Source organism: Triticum urartu, chromosome 2 (genome assembly GCF_003073215.2).
Source record: "Triticum urartu cultivar G1812 chromosome 2, Tu2.1, whole genome shotgun sequence".
Lineage (NCBI taxonomy): Eukaryota > Viridiplantae > Streptophyta > Magnoliopsida > Poales > Poaceae > Triticum > Triticum urartu.
Window position 1 is genome coordinate 539,044,816 of NC_053023.1, and position 22,568 is coordinate 539,067,383.

Consider the following 22,568-nt stretch of genomic DNA (forward strand, 5'->3'; position numbering starts at 1 on the left):
CTTAGGCGAAGCCCTGCGCGGATCGCATCACCAACACGGTCGCCATGTCGTCTATTGGGGATATGATTATTGGGCATGACCTTCCCAGGAGGGGTCGGGTTATCCCAGTGGCGGTTCATCAAACTGAAGCCCATGAAGATGTTAACGATGTCAGTTCATGAAGCAGAGTCGCTAAAGGGCCCAAGGCCCAAGGGCGGCTTAAGGCCCATAGGGATAAAACTGTCATATATATATATATATAACTTGTATTATAAGGGAAGTGTAATTAGTCACCGGACCAGACACGTTTATGAGCCGGCTGGGACTCTATAGGTCGCCGGGCGTCAACGTGTGTATATAAAGGGGCGACCTGGAGGCGGCTTAGGGCAAGAGACAACAAAGAAAGCTTGGTCAGGCGTATTCGCTCCCTGGTAATCAAGACATAAGCAATACCACCTCAAACTGGATTAGGCCTTTACCTTCACCGCAAGGGGCCGAACCAGTATAAACTCCTTCTGTCTTTTATCCCGTTTAACCCCTTTAAGCCAACCCTGTTGCGATGGCTCCATGACTAAGTCCTTCTGCTAGGACATCTGTCGTGACAATTCCACGACAGTTGGCGCCCACCGTGGGGCCAGCGCACGGCGGTTTTGAGTTCTTAAAGGGCAACTTTGAAGGGATCAAGGGATACGCTGTGGGCCAGATGACCAAGAGTCGCCACGGCAAGCTCTACATCGACGATGCAGGCTCGGGCCCCGAGGCCAACTCAATTGGGTATGGATATCGGGTCCCCTTCGGCGGAATTCATGTTTTCATCGGCAAGATCGGCGAACCGGGCCCTGATCCGGACATCTGCACCAACATCATCGAGACTGCTCAGCGTGCACGACCCTCCCGGGTTCAACCCGCCGTGAAGCAAGCCTTCGTTAGATTCATACATGGGGCGGAATTCGAAGAAGGATCTGTGTCTGGCGGTGAGACGGCCATCTATTCTGATGGTGAGTCATCCACAGGCGAGACTACTTCATTGTATCAACTGCAAGACGACAGGCTTGGGGGTTGTTCCGATGGCGATAGTATTCCAGACCCCTATGAGCCGCTAAACTGGGTTGCGATTTTCAAGGCTGGTACATAACTAGTGTAGAATTCTTCAACTATAGTGGTAATGATTTCTGGGTCAGCAGCGGTGACGGCGGCCGGGGTAGGAGGCCCTGTGCGCCCGCCGGCTCAGGTCTTGTCTGACTTATTGGACACTTTGACAACATTGTTGACATCAGAGGTTAATTCGGCAAATCAAGTTCAGCATAATGCGGAAGTCGCAAAACTGAGAGATGAGATAGCCCAAGCCAAGGAAGATCTGGCAGCTGAGAACACGTGGATGATTGCGGAGCGAGCTGCTTTGGATGCTCAGGCACAACAGATCCAGGTCGATTCCTTCCGGCTCTCGTTGGATCAAAACGCTTCAAATGAAGTTATGAGAAGAAGGCACACAGACTCTAGCTGGTGCACGGACTAGTAACCCGCTAGAGGTAAACCGGGCGGTGGCCATACCCAGGACCAGAGCACCGGCTCAACCGCGCACGGCAGATCCACCTCGTCTGAATAACCCGCCACAGTATGTATCGACGCCACCGGGTCATTATTCTAACCCGTTGGATAATATGATCGCGGCAGCGACACGACTGGCAGCTCTCCCAGTTGAAGGCGAGTCTCCGGCTACGGTTGAAATAAGGAGGGCTAGAGAGCTTCTTCAGACAGCATTGGTGCAGCAGGAGGCTTATTCTTACAGTCGTGAAAGGATTCACTCAACCCCTCGCCCGAGCCGGAGTTACAGTAGACACACAGACTCCCCGGCCGTTTCAAGTAGTGACAAGCACCGTAACCAGCCTCGTGGGCATGACCTGGCGCGTGACGGTGCTCGGAATTTGTGGGCCAGGACGGAGCACGTCATGAGGCTAAACTGGCGGTTCAGCAAGCCGCTCATCCGCCTCCCCCGGTTTATACGAAAACTTCGGTGGAGGCAGGCGTAACCTCCAGAGCCACGGGCGTACCATGTTTAGTACCAGCTCTGCGGAATGAGTGTTTGCCCAAGGATTTCAAAGGACCTTGTAAGGTGCCTAACTATACAGCCGACTTACCCCCTGAGGCGTGGATTGAGAGTTACGAGATGGCCATGGAGCTGTTGGACGTCAGCGATGCTGCGTTTGCCAAGTACTTCAGAATGATGCTAGATATGACGGCCCGTACTTGGCTAAAGGGACTGCCTGCCAATTCCATTAGGTCGTGGGTCGAGTTAAAGGCCCGGTTCATCTAGAATTTTAAAGATACGTGCAAGCAGCCCATGTCGGTTGTGGATTTGGATGCATGTGCCCAAGAAGAGGGCGAGTCAACGACCCATTGGGTGCGCCAGGTCAAAGCCATCCTACACTCATCAGATAACATTAACATCAGCTCAGCAGTCCTAATGTTGGAGAAAAAGTGTCATTTTGGCTCTTAAACAGAAGCTAGGGCGACTCAAGCGTCACTACAATGACATGGGGGAGCTAATGGCAGCTCTGATTAAGTATGCCGACTCTGACAGTACCAAGGACCCCGAGTCTGATGATGAAAAGACGGGAAAGGGAAAGAAGAGTGGCAACACCAAGGGCCAGCATCATAACCCGGTGAATCAGGGGGGGCAATGGTAAGCGCAAGGCCGATGGCTATGCAGATTTTGTGGGAAACACCAACACGCAGAATAATGGTCAGCGTCCTAAAGGAAAGCCACCTCCTCGGACAAGAGGGGCAGCTATCAATCTTGAGCAGATGATGAATGAGCCTTGCCCAAAGCATGGTACACGGGAAAGACCGTCCAGTCACCTCTAGAAAGACTGCCAAATTATGAAGGAATTCAAAATTTCAAATTTGTTTCAAAACAATCATGGGTCGTGTGGCGGCTCAGGTTCCGGTTCTCATGGTCTGGGTTACGGCAGTGGTGGTTCTAATTCCGGCTTCTAGGGTCGCCCAAGCTATCCAGGCAATCAGGGTGGTTATCATCAAAAGTCATGTCAGGGGAATCAAAAGTAGCAATCTGGTTATCAGAGTAACCCAAAGCAGTTGAATAGTGGGCAGTACCATCTCTTCACCACAAGTTTATGTAAGAGGAATCAGAAGCTTCATAAAAGGGCAGTAAATGTCGTTGAGCCTGTGGTTCCCCATTATTTACGATGGTCTGAGCAGCCCATTGTTTGGAACTGTGATGATCACCCGCCCCGGGTTGATAATCTGGGTCATTTGGTGCCTCAGGTTGGAGGTTACAAGTTCAGTAAGGTACTCATGGATGGAGGCAGTAGTATTAATATCCTCTACTATGATACTTTCCGTCATATGGGGTTGACTGATAAAAACCTTAAGCCGTCAAACATTGTTTTCACGGTGTGGTTCCTGGTAAGTCGGCATATCCGGTGGGTAAGATATCTTTGGAAGTTGCTTTTGGAGATGAATATGATTCCAGATCTGAGACGTCGACCTTTGAAGTGGTTAAAATCAAAAGCCCTTATCATGCTCTGTTCGGACGGTCGGCTTATGCTAAATTCATGGCACGGCCTTGTTATGTTTATCTATAGCTCAAAATGTCGGGTCACAAGGGCACTATAACAGTACATGGGAGTCGCAAGATAGCCTTGGAGTGTGAGGAAGGTGATGCTGCTTATGCTGAGTCTGTTTGTGCGACAGAAGAGTTGAAGTTCTACAAGGACAATGTTGACCCGGCAGATATGACGTCTTTGAAAAGGCCAACTATGGAGCATGATCCAGTCTTGAAGTTTAAGTCGGCTGATAACACTAAACTAGTTGATTTATTCATCCAAGCAGTTCAGCATTAGTGCCAATTTGGATCCGAAATAGGAAAGCGTGCTCATCGAGTTCATCCGTGAAAACCGGGACATCTTTGCATGGAAACCTTCTGACATGCCAGGTGTATCGAGGGGACTCGCTGAGCACACTCTTAATATTGATCCAAAGTTTAAACCGGTCAAGCAATTTCTTCGTCGTTTCAATGGAGAAAGGTGTAAGGCTATTGGTGAGGAAGTGGCCCGGCTCTTGGCAGCTGGGTTTATTGTTGAAGTTTTTCATCCTGAGTGGTTGGCTAACCCGGTGTTGGTGCTTAAGAAGAACGACACTTGGCGTACGTGTGTGGACTACACGGACTTAAAAAAAGCTTGTCCGGATGATGCCTTTGCTCTCCCTCGTATTGATCAAATTATTGATGCTACGGAGGGTTGTGAGCGTTTGAGCTTTCTGGATGCTTATTCTGGTTATCATCAGAGCAAGATGGCAGTTAAGGACCAGGAGAAGACAACTTTTATCACTCCGTTTGGAGCCTTCTGCTATGTGTCTATGCCTTTTGGGCTCAAGAGCGCCCAGGCGTCTTACCAGCGATGTGTGCAAAATTGTCTTCATAATCAGATTGGGCGCAATGTTCATTCCTATGTGGATGATATTGTGGTGAAGTCTAGGAAGAAGGAGACCCTGATTGATGATTTGAAGGAAACCTTTGACGACCTCCGGGTCTATAAGATGATGCTTAACCCGGCCAAGTATGTTTTTGGTGTGCTAGCTGGTAAGCTTTTGGGTGTTCTGGTTTCAGAACAGGGTATTGAGGCTAATTTGGAGAAGATAAAAGCTATCACCTCTCTGGCTAAGCTGGCCTGTATCAATTCAGCATTTGGCGGGTCGTATTGTGGCCTTAAGCTGGTTCATAAGCCGGTTGAGTGAGAAGGCTATCCCTCTGTACCAGATTATGAAGAAGACATATCACTTTGTCTGGAATGATGCTGCCGATCAGGCATTTTAGGCCTTGAAGAAACAATTGGCTGAGCCGCCGGTTCTTGCTGCTCCCATTGACAAGGAGCCTTTGCTGTTATATTTGGCTGCCAATAGCCGAGTTGTTAGTGTAGCCATTATGGTACAAAGGAAGGAAGCAGGCAAAGAATCTCCGGTTCAACGGCCGGTTTATTACATCAGTGAGGTCCTTATTGAGTCCAAACAGAGGTATCCACATTGGCAGAAGCTTATATATGGGGGTTTTATGGCTAGCCGGAAGTTGAAACAGTATTTTCTAGGTCATCCTATCATTGTGGTTAGTTCTGCCCCTTTAGGGGATATCATTCAAAAATGAGATGCCACAGGTCGCATAGCCAAGTGGGCCATTGAGTTGGACCTCACGGTTTAAAATATGTGCCTCGTACAGCCATCAAGTCTCAAGCACTTGTGGATTTTATCAATGATTGGACAGAGAGTTGCAAATGCCTGAGGAGAAGCCAGATAGCACATATTGGACTATCCACTTTTATGGGTCCAGGAAATTGGAGGGCTCGGGGGCTAGAGTTGTCTTGACTTCCCCGCGAGGTGATAAATTTTCTTATGTTCTCCGGTTGATGTTCCCTTGTACTAACAATGCAGCTGAGTATGAGGCCTTGCTCCATGGTCTTCGGATGGCTAAGGAAATGAACTTAAGCCAGGTGAGATGCTTCAGTGACTCAGATCTGGTAGCTCAGCAAGTTTCTGGCACTTGTGATTCTAAAGATCCACTCATGGTGGCTTATCATCAAGAGGTCGATGCTATCGCAGGTCACTTCAAGGGTTATCAAGTTGAACATGTTGATCGCAGGAAAAATGAGGTGGTTGATGCTTTAAGCCGGTTACGGTCTCAGCGTAAGCCGGTGCCACCTAACACTTTCCTGGATATTTTGCATAACCCTTCTGTCAAATTGCCTACAGAGGAGGATCTTGCTATTCCCGACCCGAAGGCACAACTGGTGGCAGCTCTTCATGATATTCCTGATTGGACAGTTCCGTATTTGGCTTATATGACCCGGGGCGAGTTGTTTGAGGATGAAACTTTGGCCAGACAGATAACCCAGTGGTCTAAGTCAATGACTATTGTCAATGGAGAATTGCATCATCGTAGTGTCACAGGAGCATTTCAACGTTGTGTTTCTCCTGAAGAAGGCTGTAGATTCTACGAGAGGTTCATGAAGGGGATTGTGGTCATCATGTTGGGTCTAAATATCTCGTAGCCAAGGCTTTTTGTCATGGGTTCTATTTGCTAACGGCGCACGCTCATGCGGAGGATCTAGTCAGTAGATGTGATGGTTGTCAGAAGTTCTCATGGCGCACTCATGTGCCAGCTCAAGAATTGAGGATGATTCCAATTACTTGGCCATTTGCAGTCTGGGGGGCTTGATATGGTTGGGCCTTTCAAAAGGTCCAAAGACAAAAAGACGCACCTCCTGGCGGCGGTTGATAAGTTTACAAAGTGGGTTGAAGCAGAGCCGTTCAGTAAATGTGACGCGGCAGCGGCGGTTCAATTCATGAAAAAGGTGATTTTCCATTTTGGTTTTCCCCATAGTATTATAACTGATAATGGCACTAATCTATCCAAGGGTGCCATGGAGGAATTTTGCCAACGTGAGCATATCCTGCTTGATGTATCATCAGTGGCTCACCCCCAATCTAATGGTCAAGTGGAGAGAGCTAATCAAGAGATCCTGAGAGGCATCAAGCCCCGGCTTATGGTTCCTTTGCAGAGGACGCCAGGTTGTTGGGTGGAGGAGTTACCCTCGGTATTATGGAGTATTAATACTACCCCCAACATATCTATGGGTTACACGCCTTTCTTCATGGTTTACGGAGCAGAGGCGGTTCTCCCTAGTGACATCCGTCATGACTCAACCCGTGTGGTGGCTTATGTTGAAACTGATAATGAAAAAGCACGTCAAGATGCACTTGACCTGTTAGATGAGGAGCGTGACCTCGCAGCGGCTCGATCAGCGATTTATCAGCAAGATCTGCGTCGTTATCACAGTCGCCGGGTTAAGACCAAAACCTTTCAAGAAGGTGACTTAGTGCTCTGGCTTATTCAGGATCAAACTGATATGCATAAACTATCCCCACCTTGGGAAGGGCCTTCTATGATCAGAATCTGAACAATGGATCATACTACCTTGTCGATGTTCGAGACCACAAGGACTCACGCACATCGGCGGAGGAGACCCGTCGGCCGTGGAATATTGCTCATCTTTGGCCTTACTACACTTGAGCCATCGGATCTTACAATGTACATATTTTGACAATGTATATATTATGATGCTTATAATAAAGATGGCACCCCTGCTAATATAGGGCCTCTGTTTGTTTCATCTCAAAGAATAATGAGTCTTCTTCACTACAAATGGTCACTTGGGGGCTTCCTGCTCATATTTTAAGCATAGCTGTGAATATCCCTCTTGATCGGCGCAATGCCACCCTTATGGTCACTTGGGGGCTTCCTGCTCATATTTGAAGCATAGCTGTGAATATCCCTCTTGATCGGCGCAATGCCACCCTTATGGTCACTTGGGGGCTTCCTGCTCATATTTGAACCATAGCTATGAATATCCCTCTTGATCGGCTCAATGCCACAAGCCACTTGGGGGCTTCCTGCTCATATTTGAAGCATAGCTATCCCTCACGGTTCGGCTTATATGACCTAAAGCACATGGGGGCTTCCTGTTCAAACATAGGTGTATTCACCAAAGAGAACATAGCATTACTTCCCTCATGAACTGGTTTGGAACACCAGGTGTATTCACCAAAATTTTCCAGGTTCTCCTGCTTTGTAGAAACTGCTACTTCGCTCGGATAATCCTGGAATGACAAGCAGAACTCTTGACAGTCAATTTTACATAGACCATGAACTTGTCAAGGTTAAACCGGTGGTCATGTGAGGCCGGATTCACAAAGTGTAAAAGGTTAACTCAGTGGCTTGGCGGCCCATGAAAGCCTCGGAGCTTTAGGCTTGGCGGCTTATGAAAGCCTCATTTTCTTGATTTTAGTTCATTGTCTTTTTCTGAGTATTTTTTGAGTCATGTATTTATGCCATATTAACATATGGCTTTAGACAATTCAGGCCATGATGTAACGCCCTCGATGCGGCTATATCTCCCACGTGTAGAAGCACGACTTAGAGGCATAACCGCATTGAAAGCAATGTCGCAAGTGAGGTAATCTTCACACAACCCATGTAATACATAAGGGAAAAAATACATAGTTGGCTTACAATCGCCACTTCACACAATACATGAATAAAGCATTACATCATCCAGATACAAACAAGGTCCGACTACGGAACCAAAATAAAAGAAGACTACCCCAATGCTACACAGATCCCCGATCGACCCCAACTGGGCTCCACTACTGATCAACTAGAACGAAACAACACAAGGGACAAGATCTTCATCGAGCTCCTCCTTAAGCTTGGTTGCGTCATCTGCACGGTTCAACAGCACCTGCAAGCTGGTTTTGAAAGTATTTGTGAGTCACAGGGACTCAGCAATCTCACACCCTCGCGATCAAGACTATTTAAGCTTATAGAAAGGGTAAAAGGTATGAGGTGGAGCTGCAGCAAGCGACTAGCATATTTGGTGGCTAACATACGCAAATGAGAGCGAGAAGAGAAGGCAAAAGCACGATCGAACAACTATGATCAAGAAGTGATCCTAGAACAACCTACGTCAAGCATTACTCCAACACCGTGTTCACTTCCCGGACTCTGCCGAGAAGAGACCATCACGGTTACACACGCGGTTGATGTATTTTAATTAAGATCAACTTCAGGTTTTCTACAACCGAACATTAACAAATTCCCATCTGCCCATAACCGCGGGCACGGCTTTCGAAAGTTCAAAACCCTGCAGGGGTGTCCCAACTTAGCCCATCACAAGCTCTCACGTTCAACGAAGGATATTCCTTCTCCCAAGACAATCCGATCAGACTAGGCATCTCGGTTACATGACATCCTCGACAATGGTAAAACAAGTCCAGCAAGACCACCCGATGCGCCAACATCCCGATAGGAGCTGCACATATCTCGTTCTCAGGGCAACACCGGATAAGCAATCCGTACAACTAAAACCAGCCCTCGAGTTTCCCCGAGGTGGCGCTGCAAGGGGCTCTAGTTTGGACCAACACTTAGACAAGCACTGGCCCGGGGGGTTAAAATAAAGATGACCCTCGGGATGCGCGACTCCCAAGGGAAAAAGGCTAGGTGACGAATGGTAAAACCAAGGTTGGGCCTTGCTGGAGGAGTTTTATTCAAGGCGAACTGCCAAGGGGTTCCCATTATAACCCAACCGCGTAAGGAACACAAAATCCGGGAACATAACACCGATATGACGGAAACTAGGGCGGCAAGAGTGGAACAAAACACCAGGCATAAGGCCGAGCCTTCCACCCTTTACCAAGTATATAGATGCATTAATTAAATAAGAGATATTGTGATATCCCAACAAAATATCCATGTTCCAACAAGGAACAAACTCCAATCTTCACCTGCAACTAACAACGCTATAAGAGGGGCTGAGCAAAGCGGTAACATAGCCAAACAACGGTTTGCTAGGACAAGGTGGGTTAGAGGCTTGGCTCAACAATATGGGAGGCATGATAAGCAAGTGGTAGGTATCGTAGCATAGGCATAGCAAAAGAGCGAGCAACTAGCAAGCAAAGATAGAAGTGATTTCGAGGGTATGGTCATCTTGCCTGAGATCCCGCAAGGAAGAAGAACGAGTCCATGAAGAAGACAAACGGACGTAGTTGAACGAATCCTCACAAACGCGACGTTATCGGAACTACCCGAAGAAGCAACACCGGAAAGAAGCAAACAACATAGTAAACAACCACCACATAAACATGGCATGATGCACAACCAAGTATGATGCATGTCCGGTTTAATGAGGCATGGCATGGAAAAGTGCACAAACAACCCTACAAATTAAGTGGAGCTCATTATGCAACGGAGTTGCATATTGAAGAAAACACCACATGACTTATTTAGTTCTCTCTCGTTTATGTACCCAACAATATTAAATGTTGTTAGCATGGCAGGAGGTGAAGCATAATGAAACTATCTACCTAGGCAAGTTTAAATGAGGCCGGAACAACAAACAACAAGTCCGGAAAAACCCCATACGCATATTTTAAGGTTTGGTACTGGTCTGCACTAAACATAATTTTAGAGTTGTTAACCATGAAAAGTAAAGCCACCATGTTAAACTAGGCATTTTCTACCCCATTTACATATAAAGTTTATTTAAAATGGAGCTACGGTTATTTAGTTGTGAATTAAAGCATTTTAACATGGCATAGGAGCAAATTTAACCAAACATCATTTTAAACATTTTAAACACGGATGAAAGTGGCATATTATGAAACTAGAGAAAATTCTAAGCAACTTTCATATTAAGTTTGTTTAATTTGGATGCACGGTTTGAGAGTTATTAAATGCATGAACAGCAGGGGGTTTTCTGCAAAAACTGCAGTCTCTGGAATAAATAGACAAATCACAGACGCTAGAAAAAAATATACGCGGGTCGAATTGGCTGGCCCAACAGGCACAGGAGAGGGGGTTGGGCGCTGCTCACTTTGGGCCCTGGCCCAGTTCGACGGTGAACAAGGTAGGCGCGATGGGCCTTGGCGCTAGACGGTGGAGGCGGCCCAGGGGGCGCGGTCGAGCAGACACGGTCAACGGGGCGAGCGGCTGCGGTGGATCCACGCGACGAGCAGTCAACGCGGGTGCGGCTCCCTCCTGTCCCTCGAAGCAGGGGAAAACGAGTGGGCGGCCTTGGCACGATCGAGGGCGACGGCCTCAGGTCAGGGGAGGTCGGGCGCAGGACGAGGTGAACGACGGCAGGAGGTGGCTCCCAATGCGAGGTTCTCGTGTTCCATAGGAGCTCTTGGCGCCAATCCATGGCGTTCGAGGCTGCGACCATCTCCTGCGGTAAGAAGCAGAGGAGGGAAGTGGAGAGATGAGGTGAGTTCGAGAAGAAGGGAAGAAAGAAGATAGGGACGCGATGGGGAGTCCAGCCTGGCCTGTTGGTGGCTGTCGGCACGTTGCCGGTCGTCGGACAGCGGGGCGACGGGGAGGCCAGAGACGAGGCAGGAGGAAGGAGAGAACATGAGCAGAGCTCCTCTGCTGGTGCTGCTGCTCACGGCGGATCGATGCGGCTGGCGAGCTCCGGCTTGAGGACGCGGCTCGGACGAAGCAACGGCAAGCTCCATGGATGTCGGCTCCCTGTCAAGAGCAGCAGGGGAGAGTTGAGAGGCGGGAAGAAGGAAAAGAGAAAGGAGGAGGAAGGGAAGCAGAACCAACCGGAAGGGCGACGGCATTTGCTGCTGGTTCAGCGGTAGCTGTTGCCGCCGGCGTTGCAGGGAGGTGCGAGGAGGCGCGGATAAGGCGCTCGATCGGGGCTGAGGAACTCCTCGCTCTCGGGAACGAGAGGAGTGGGGGGCTGTGTGCTGGTTCGATTGGATCTGGGTGTGGGTGATGGTTGGTGCAGGGGAATGAGAGGATCCCGAGAGGGATTCGGTGGAGGGGCGGCGGCGATGGGACAAACCCCCTAGAAATTAGGGTTGGCTTGATTTGGTAGGGGTTGGACTATATATATATAAGGAAAAGAGGGAGTTTGGATCATCCGATTGAAATAAGACGGTTCAGAAAGAATAGGCTAGGGGGTCCAAATAATAAAATAGTGATATTTTGTAGATGTTTAGGGATGATCCGGATCCAACAGTGACGACTGCCCGGGTCAGGCCCGGGACAATTTTCGGACGCGCGCGAGGGGGGGGGAGGGGCTGCGGGCTGACGAGAGAGGTTAGGTTGGACCTGGCGGTAGGTAGTGAGCTGTGTAGACGGTCTCGAGCTGAGAGAAGACAAGAGAGGGAGGCCCGGCGACTGTTTTCGGAGACCGAAAACGTCTGACGTTAGACCGGCTATACTGCTGCTATAGTTTAACGGTTGGGCTATCAAACAAACTCTGAATGCGATGAAACTTGACAAGCGGTCTATCTACACTATAATAAGGCCACACGCCAACTATCATCCCATTCCGAGAACATTCTCCGGCCACTTATAAAATAATATTACGGACATGCCGTGGGCGCATGCAAGTGTGGTTGGACTCAGAACGGACAACGGACGGAACTGGGGGAACCCGGACGGATGCAGGTTTTGAAAACATGATGATGCAATGCACATGATGACATGACAAGATGTGCCACGCAAGCAAATGACATGGCAACGTTGGCGAATAACTGGAAGACACTTGGCGCAACGTTCTCGGGGCATCACACATGAAGTCTTCATCCTTATGGATCATGCTTAAACAGGACATTATGTGTCCAGTCTTTCTGGGCTAACACCCTTACTGCACTGGTATGGTAAGCCGACAGTGTGATTAAATATCACAGGTATGATATTCTTTTATTCTATATGATTATGATTAAACCGGCCCTCGTTATGACCTGTTTTAGTCACCAGTGGTTTATATAGGGTATTATGACCCGCCCCGCGGTAAACCGCCGGGGCACTTGTGATCTTTTTGTGTCCAGGGTATTGTTAAATCTAAGCTGCATAAATCAACATTATCATAAACATAAAGTGGTCGTGTTTCAACTGACGGATCAGCAGTTTGCGCAGGACAAAATGTGCACGATGACACGATAGATCAAAGTTTCACTAGCCTACTACATGACTTAATGAGCCAAAAAGACAAGTTTTTTTGGGAGATCAAATGTTTAAACCGCCCAACGGATCAATCTTCTTGGCCTTGATGACTTGAAGCTTTCAGTTCATCCTTCTCCGGTTCTTCGTCCTCCGCCGTCTGGAAGTTGGGCGATGACCAGCCAATGCCACACAAGGCTTGCAATTCAGCTTCGTCATCTATAAGGTCGGACGGATCAACTTCAGGGCGAAAGTATGCTTATAGATCGGGGGAATCAGATCAATCACTTTATAAGCCGACGTGGGTATCTTCTGGTTTTCTACATCATAAGTCGGCTGATATTTTGAGAGATTTGTTTCATCGGCAATCAGAGTCGCCAGAGGACGTATCTCTTTAACACAGGCGGCGAGCTCTTTCTGGTCAAAAGAAGTGCCATCTTCTTTCACGCTTGGATACCCAGTAGCTACCTCGGCCGGGTCTAGCTCTGGTAACCATGCTTTAGCATGGCTCAAAGCCATCACGGCACCGACTCTTGCACATGACCGTTTTATCTCTTGAATCCTCGCAGGCAGAATTGACAATTTTTTCAAGACATCATTCAGTAGATTGGGTCCTTGATTTGTTGGAGAAATTGTGGCTAGCGTGCGCTGAGTTCTGGTATATAGTTGTTCAATAAGCGTATATACGGCTTTAAGCTTCACCAGTGTATCTTGACTAAGGTTGCTGCTCCTTGGACATGTGTAACAATCATGGAAGTGATCAGCGGCGGTTTATGATATAAAAAGAAGAGATTCAATTTGATGCTGGCAAGGCGGCTCACCAAAGATAGTAGAAACCATCTGGGATACACAGTGTTTTAAACTGGTAAGCTCAATGGTCACCTTTTGAAGACCAACTTCCGCTTTTTCGGCCCACTGCATTAGAGCAGTTTTCGCCTCAGCCGAGGTGGTTCTTTCAGCATCAAAACCGGTCTTCAGCTTCTCTGTCTCCTCTAGACTAAATTTGAACTTTGATTTGGCTTTCCGGGTCTCATATTCTTGAACCTCTAGCCAGGTCTTCACATCAGCCAATTCTAATTGAAGTTGAGGAGTGTATATAGGCACAGATTTAAAACCATATTCATAAATCAGCTTATATGAATAAAGTCCCAAGCATTTTGCAAGCAACAACACTTGGCGCTTGGGGGCTAATGCCTGTCGAATTTTTTTTCATGCAAATGGCTTTTATAAATAAGTCCCAAGCACTTTGCAAGCAAGAGTACTTGACACTTGGGGACTAATGTACGTTGCACGTCTTCTTACTATTTTATGATGACCCGGTTGCGCTGCAAATGACCACAGCCGGCTCATGGGGACTACACAAGTAAGTTCTGATTTATAAACAATGATGCACAAGTACCGGTTCACTCATGCTGATTAAACCGGCCCTTGGGGGCTATAGATGCAAGGTTAATCATTCAAAATCCGGTTTAACTCTAATGGTGAAAACCAGCCTTGCAAGGATTCTACCAAAGATGTTTTTTATACTCATGGCTACTCTAAGTCTACAGCATATTCAATCATATCATACGCATTAGACATGGGGGCTAACATGATATGCATATTGTATTAAGCCGGAATTCATACCTCATACTTCTGGTGCATCTGTTTCACCATGTCAATCTCAAGATCGCGGCTGGTATGGACTTGATTGAGATAACCAGAGAGTACCTCACTGACGCTTAGTTGAGAGTAATCAGCAATATCAAATCTCCCTTTTTGCCTTTCGATGAACTCCTCCTTGGCAGAGTGCTTGCCCAAAACGGTGGGTTGTCCCGGTTCTTGAAAGCTGGTCCCAGTAATCTCAACATCGTCAGTGGATGTTGCTGACGGTTTAATGGGGCTTGATGATTCAGTGCCCAAAGGGTTGACATTTGTAGGGTCACTGGAAAGGTCAGGAATTTCTGGTGGAACATCATGGACGGGCTCTTGAGGTTGTGGCATGGAGGTGTCAGAGGCTAGAGTTTTCTGCTCCGGTTCATGGGTTTGGGGCTCTTCAGCCATGATACGTCTCCATTGTATCTACTTTTCGAAACACTTTTGACCTTGTTTTGGACTCTAACTCGCATGATTTGAATGGAACTAACCCGGGATGATGTTGTTTTCAGTAGAATTGCCATGCTATTATTTTTGTGCAGAAATAAAAGTTCTCGGAATGACCTGAAACTTCACGAAGAATATTTTTGGAATTTATAAAAAAATACTGGCGAAAGAATCAACAACAGGGGGCCCACACCCTGTCCACAAGGGTGGGGGGCGCGCCCACTGTCTCATGGGCCCCCTAAGGCTCCACCGACCTCAACTCCAACTCTATATATTGACGTTCGGGGAGAAAAAATAGGAGAGAAGGATTCATCGCGTTTTACGATACGGAGCCGCCGCCAAGCCCTGATGACCCACACGTGTAGGGGATCTATCGTAGCCTTTTCGATAAGTAAGAGTGTCGAACCCAACGAGGAGCAGAAGGAAATGATAAGCAGTTTTCAGTAAGGTATTCTCTGCAAGCACTGAAATTATCGGTAAAAGATAGTTTTGTGATAAGGTAATTTGTAACGAGTAGCAAGTAATAAAAGTAAATGAGGTGCAGCAAGATGGCCCAATCCTTTTTGTAGCAAAGGACAAGCCTGGACAAACTCTTATATGAAGGAAAGCGCTCCTGAGGACACATGGGAATTATCGTCAAGCTAGTTTTCATCACGTTCATATGATTCGCGTTCGGTACTTTGATAATTTGATATGTGGGTGGACCGGTTCTTGGGTACTGTCCTTACTTGGACAAGCATCCCACTTATGATTAACCCCCATTGCAAGCATCCGCAACTACAACAGAAGTATTAAGGTAAACCTAACCATAGCATGAAACATATGGATCCAAATCAGCCCCTTACGAAGCAACACATAAACTAATGTTTAAGTTTCTGTCACTCTAGCAACCCATCATCTACTTATTACTTCCCAATGCCTCCCTCTAGGCCCAAACAATGGTGAAGTGTCATGTATTCGACTTTCACATGACACCACTAGAGGGATGACAACATACATCTCATCATAATATCGAACGAATACCAAATTCACATGACTACTTATAGCAAGACTTCTCCCATGTCCTCAGGAACAAACGTAACTACTCACAAAGAATATTCACGTTCATAATCAGAGGGGTATTAATATGCATAATGGATTTTAACATATGATCTTCCACCAAGTAAACCAATTAGCATCAACTACAAGGAGTAATCAACACTACTAGCAACCCACAGGTACCAATCTGAGGTTTGGATACAAAGATTGGATACAAGAGATGAACTAGGGTTTGAGATGAGATGGTGCTAGTGAAGATGTTGATGGAGATTGACCCCCTCCCGATGAGAGGATCATTGGTGATGACGATGGTGATGATTTCCCCCTCCCGGAGGGAAGTTTCCCCGGCAGAACAGCTCTGCCGGAGCCCTAGATTGGTTCCGCCAAGGTTCCGCCTCGTGGCGACGGAGTTTCTTTTCGAAAGCTTGCTTATGATTTGTCCCTCAACGAAAGACTCCATATAGCCAAAGATGGGCATCAGAGGGCCACCAGGGGGCCCACGAGGCAGGGGGCGCGCCTCCCACCCTCGTGGATGCTTGGTGGCCCCCCTCTGGTACTTTCTTCGCTCAGTATTTTTTATATATTCTGAAAATAACTCCCATGGAATTTCAGGACTTTTGGAGATGTGCAGAATAGGTCTCTAATATTTGCTCCTTTTCCATCCCAGAATTTCAACTGCCGGCATTCCCCCTCTTCATGTAAACCTTGTAAAATAAGAGAGAATAGGCATAAGTATTGTGACATAATGTGTAATAACAGCCCATAATGCAATAAATATCGATATAAAAGCATGATGCAAAATGCACGTATCAACTCCCCCAAGCTGAGACCTCGCTTGTCCTCAAGCGAAAGCCGAAATCGAAAAATATGTCCACATGTTTGGAGATAGAGGTGTCGATAAAAATAAAATACGGACATGAGGGCATCATGATCATTCTTAGAACATGAACATATATATATTGTCATATGATCTCTTATGCTAAAGTAACAATTCAATCACAATTTCAAGTATGAATCATAAACTTCATTGAGAACCAACAAACTCTAATCTCAGTCATTGAGGCAATTGCAATTTATCATAACATAGGAAAGAGTCATTATAAGAGATTTTCAGCAAGTCCACATACTCAACTATCATTTAGTCTTTCACAATTACTAGCACTCACGCAATATTTATGGGTATGAAGTTTTAATCGAACACAGAGAAAGATAGGGGCTTATAGTTTTGCCTCCCAACTTTTTACCTCAAGGGTAATGTCAACAATAATAGTTCATGAAAACTCACATCCAATTAGCTATATATATCAGGATCTTTCCAACACATTGTGCTTGCCGAAGGATAAAATGTAAAAAGGAAAGGTGAAGATCAACATGACTCTTTGCATGAAGTATAAGGTAGAAGATAAAAGTAAAAGATAGGCCCTTCGCAGAGGGAAGCAGAGGTTGTCATGTGCTTTTATGGTTGGATGCACAAAATCTTAATGCAAAAGAATGTCACTTTATATTGCCACTTGTGATATGGACCTTCATTATGCAGTCCGTCGCTTTTATTTCTTCCACATCACAAGATCGTATAAAGCTTATTTTCTCCACATTAATAGATCATGCATATTTAGAGAGCAATTTTTATTGCATGCACCGATGACAACTTACTTGATGGATCTTACTCAATCCATAGGTAGATATGGTGGACTCTCATGGCAAAACTGGGTTTAGGGATATTTGGAAGCACAAGTAGTATCTCTACTTGGTGCAAAGAAATTGGCTAGTAAGAGAGAGAAAGGCAAGCTCAACATGTTGGATGATCCATGACAATATAATTTATCTTAGATGTAAGAAAACATGACCCATTACGTTGTCTTCCTTGTCCAACGTCAACTCTTTAGCATATTGCTACCTCTTGAGCACGGCGTTGGTTTTCCCTTGAAGAGGAAAGGGTGATGCAGTAAAGTAGCGTAATTATTTCCCTCAGTTTTTGAGAACCAAGGTATCAATCCAGTAGGAGATCACACTCGAGTCCCACGCACCTACACAAATAAATAAGAACCTCACAACCAACGCGATAAAGGAGTTGTCAATCCCTTCAGGTCACTTACGAGAGTGAGATCTGATAGATATGATAAGATAATATTTTTGGTATTTTTATGATAAAGAGAAATAAAGATGCAAAGTAAAATAAACGGCAATAGAAATAGCTAAGTGATGAAAGATTAATATGATGGAAAATAGACCCGGGGGCCATAGGTTTCACTAGTGGCTTCTCTCAAGATAGCATAAGTATTACGGTGGGTAAACGAATTACTGTCGAGCAATTGATAGAATTGAGCATAGTTATGAGAATATCTAGGTATGATCATGTATATAGGCATCACGTCTGCGACAAGTAGACCGAAACGATTCTGCATCTACTACTATTACTCCACACATCGACCGCTATCCAGCATGCATCTAGAGTATTAAGTTCATAAGAACAGAGTAATGCTTTAAGTAAGATGACATGATGTAGAAGGATAAACTCATGCAATATGATATAAACCCCATCTTTTTATCCTTGATGGCAACAATACAATACTTATTGGTTCTCTTTCTATCACTGGGATCGAGCACCGCAAGATTGAACCCAAAGCTAAGCACATCTTCCATTGCAAGAAAGATCAATCTAGTAGGCCAAACCAAACTGATAATTCGAAGAGACTAGCAAAGATAACCAATCATACATAAAAGAATTCAGAGGAGATTCAAATATTGTTCATAGATAAACTTGATCATAAACCCACAATTCATCGGATCTCGACAAACACACCGCAAAAAGAAGAGTTACATCAAATAGATCTACAAGAGAATCGAGGAGAACTTTGTGTTGAGATCCAAAGAGAGAAGAAGCCATCTAGCTAATAACTATGGACCCGAAGGTCTGAGGTAAACTACTCACACATCATCGGAGAGGTTATGGTGTTGAGCTAGAAGCCCTCCGTGATCAATGCCCCCTCCGGCAGGACACCGAAAAAGGCCCCAAGATGGGATCTCACAGGTACAAAAGGTTGCGGCGGTGGAATTAGGTTTTCGTGGATGCTCTTGATGGTTTGGGGCTACGTAGGTATATATAGGAGGAAGAAGTACGTCGGTGGAGCAACGTGGGCCCCATGCGGGTGGAGAGCGCGCTTGGGGGGTAGGCGCGCCCCCTACCTCATGCTCTCCTCGTTGATTGCTTTACGTGGACTCCAAGTCCTCTGGATCATGTTTGTTCCGAAAATCACGTACCCGAAAGTTTCATTCCGTTTGGACTCCGTTTGATATTCTTTTTTTGCGAAACACTGAAATAGGCAAAAAACAGCAATTTCGGTTGGGCCTCCGGTTAATAGGTTAGTCCCAAAATAATATAAAAGTGTATAACAAAGCCCATTTATCATCCAAAACAGAATATAATATAGCATGGAACAATAAAAAATTATAGATACGTTGGAGACGTATCAAGCATCCCCAAGCTTAATTCCTGCTCGTCCTCGAGTAGGTAAATGATAAAAATAGAATTTTTGATGTGGACTGCTACTTAGCATAATTTTCAATGTAACCCTCTTAATTGTGGTATGAATATTCAGATCCAAAAGATTCAAGATAAAAGTTTAATATTGACATAAAAGTAATAATACTTCAAGCATGCTAACTAAGCAATTATGTCTTCTCAAAATAACATGGCCAAAGAAAGTTCATCCCTACAAAATCATATAGTTTGGTCATGCTCCATTTTTGTCACACAAGAATGTTCTCATCATGCACAACCCCGATGACAAGCCAAGCAATTGTTTCGTACTATAGTAATCTCAAACTTTTTTCAACTTTCACGCAATACATGAGCGTGAGCCATGGATATAGCACTATGGGTGGAATAGAATATAATGATGGGGGTTATGTGGAGAAGACAAAAAAGGATAAAGTCTCACATCAACGCGGCTAAACAACGAGCTATGGAGATGCCCATCAATTGATGTTAATGTGAGGAGTAGGGATTGCCATGCAACGAATGCACTAGAGCTATAAATGCATGAAAGCTCAAAAAAGAAACTAAGTGGGTGTGCATCCAACTTGCTTGCTCACGAAGACCTAGGGCATTTGAGGAAGCCCATTGTTGGAATATACAAGCCAAGTTCTATAATGAAAAATTCCCACTAGTATATGAAAGTGACAAAACAGAAGACTCTCTCTCATGGAGAACATGGTGCTACTTTGAAGCACAAGTGTGGAAAAAAGGATAGTAGCATTGCCCCTTTTTATTTTTTTTATTTTTTTGGGCCTCCCTTTTTTTCTTTGGCATTTCTCTTTTTTTGGGGGGCGGCACAATGCTCTATGAATGATGATTGAGGGAGTCCTGGATTACGGGGTGTCCGGATGGCCGGACTATACCTTCAGCCGGACTCCTGGACTATGAAGATACAAGATTGAAGACTTCGTCCCGTGTCCGGAGGGGACTTTCCTTGGCGTGGAAGGCAAGCTTGGCGATACGGATATGTAGATCTCCTACCATTGTAACCGACTTTGTGTAACACTAACCCTCTCCGGTGTCTATATAAACCGGAGGGTTTTAGTCCGTAGGACAACATACAGAACAACAATCATACCATAGGCTAGCTTCTAGGGTTTAGCCTCTCCGATCTCGTGGTAGATCTACTCTTGTACTACCCATATCATCAATATTAATCAAGCAGGACGTAGGGTTTTACCTCCATCAAGAGGGCCCGAACCTGGGTAAAACTTCGTGTCCCTTGCCTCCTATTACCATCCGGCCTAGACGCACAGTTCGGGACCCCCTACCCGAGATCCGCCGGTTTTGGCACCGACATTGGTGCTTTCATTGAGAGTTCCTCTGTGTCGTCGCCATGAGGAAGGATGCCTCGCCCCGTCTTTAACAACGGCACCGTTGCTAAGGGAGCTTTGGATGTCGGCCAAACCCTCCGGCTAGGTGGTTTTCTTATGACCGCCTGTTTGGCTTCTGCGCCGATGATGACCTCTTGAGCTATCGAAAACAATCTTCATGTCAGCTCGGAACTTGCCGAGCAGTTAGATCCAATGGAGCTCTCCTCCATAAACGAGCTCTTGGATCGCATCGCCGCCCTGGGAGTCGCTACGGATTATGACCAGATTGGGCCTAAACCCGATCTGAGAGAGATTAACTCTCCCCAAGTCACCCATCATGTTGTCGTGGTAGAGGGACAGTGCGGCGACCCTTCATCTATCTTAAAGACTAGCTACGTCCGGATTCCCGATCCCTCCAAGTCGGATACCCGTGGAGGGGAGAATATCACTCAAGACCTGAACTTAGAGTCAGGCGATGGGCTGGATTCATTGGACAACATCCAGGAATCCAAATTTTCGAGTTCGGAAATTCCTCGGCCTCTGAGCCTCAGATTGGGTGAGGCTTCGGATTTAATTCCACCCACCCACCCGAACATAAGCGATCTATCCCAAATCAGGCAAGAGCCCGATGAAACATTACATCATTATTGGGCCAGATTCCTCCTGGTTAGGAACAGGATAAAGGACTGCCGCGAGGAAGACGCAATCTCAATCTTCTGCAATAATTGCACGGACAAGGGAATCCTCAACGCCATAAGTCGCCGTGATATTACACGCTTCACTGACTTAGCGTCCATTGTACGAAAGTACTGTGCGATGGAAAGCGCCTGGAAAACCGAAATAAAATTCTGGGACAATCCGGCCCTGAATACAAACCCAGTCCGAAATAAAAGGGTGCATCTTCGCCAGACACCCGGGTCAAACACCAAAAAGCAAAAACCCTCTACAGGGCATGGAACCATACTGGAAGGATGGCTTAATGGACCCTGTAAAATTCACAGTACAGAGGATGCCACACCAACTCACAGCCTTAGAGCATGTTGGATACTCCGGCAGGTGGCCAAAATTGGCGAAGATCTCCTAATTCCGGAGGCCACAGAAAGCCACCCCAGAGACACCAATACGGTATTAATAGTCTTCAAGACTTTCGCATCAAATAATATGCGAAAAAGGACACTCCGCAGCCTTGCCGAAGTCTACCAAGTAGCAACAATAAACCCATGGAGTGACAGGGCTATTACCTTTAACGCCAGTGATGAACCTAAATTCCGAACAGCCCGAGCACAAGCCGCATTGGTCCTCAGTCCAATAGTGGACGGCTTTCGTCTTACCAAGGTACTCATGGACGGCGGCAGCGGATTGAACCTCATTTATGAGGAAACCCTTCAAAAAATGGAAATAGACTGGAACCGCATTGAGCGAAGCAGCACAACCTTTAGAGGAATAATCCCCAGTCGGGAAGCGTGCTGTACAGGAAAAATCACACTAGATGTGGTGTTCGGCACGCCGGATAATTACAGGTCCGAAGAGGTCACGTTCCATGTGGCTCCGTTCAGCAGCGGTTATCACGCTCTGCTAGGGCGGGAAGCGTTTACAATCTTCCAAGCAATACCCCATTACGGGTACATGAAGCTCAAGATGCCCGGGCCTAACGGGATCATCACTCTCGCTAGTGATCCAGACATAGCACTCCGCGCCGAAAACAAGACAGCCGCACTGGCCCTCGAGGCACTATCCGAAGCCCTAGCGACTAAGGAACTGACTGCGCTGCGCTGCACAGTGAATAGGGACGATGTGGTACTTGACAAAAGATCCAAGTCCACCTCCTTTAAACCGGCGGACGAAATAGTCAAATTCCAGGTCCATCCAACGGACCCCAATAAAACAGCTTCCATCGGGGCACAGTTAAACCCTGATGTAGACGCCGCACTGCGAGAGTTCCTATGAGAGAACTGGGACATTTTCACCTGGCACCCTTCAGACATGCCAGGAATCCCACGCAGGCTGGCCGAGCACAGCTTAAATATCCTAAAAGGATTCAAACCTGTCAAACAAGCTCTTCGGTGTTTTTCCGAACCTAAGAGACAGGCCATGGGAGAGG

General features: G+C 46.4%; 1 protein-coding gene across 2 annotated transcripts; it reads right to left on the reverse strand.

Annotated features, from left to right (window-relative positions):
* Nucleotides 1–9,589: 9,589 nt before the first annotated feature.
* Nucleotides 9,590–11,406, reverse strand: LOC125541801. 2 transcript variants are annotated; one of them, XR_007297661.1, is made up of 3 exons: nucleotides 11,147–11,406; nucleotides 10,419–11,068; nucleotides 9,590–9,626 (listed from the first exon to the last, which is right to left on the reverse strand). XR_007297661.1 is itself a non-coding variant. In XM_048705114.1 (2 exons), exons 1-2 carry the CDS (start codon nucleotides 11,161–11,163, stop codon nucleotides 10,648–10,650), a joined length of 438 nt encoding a protein of 145 aa, XP_048561071.1. In that variant the 5' UTR covers nucleotides 11,164–11,406; the 3' UTR covers nucleotides 10,326–10,647. The 2 variants fall into 2 exon arrangements, 1 of the variants encoding a protein (XP_048561071.1); XM_048705114.1 differs by lacking the exon at nucleotides 9,590–9,626 and having other exon boundaries at nucleotides 10,326–11,068.
* Between the last annotated feature and the right edge of the window lie 11,162 nt (nucleotides 11,407–22,568).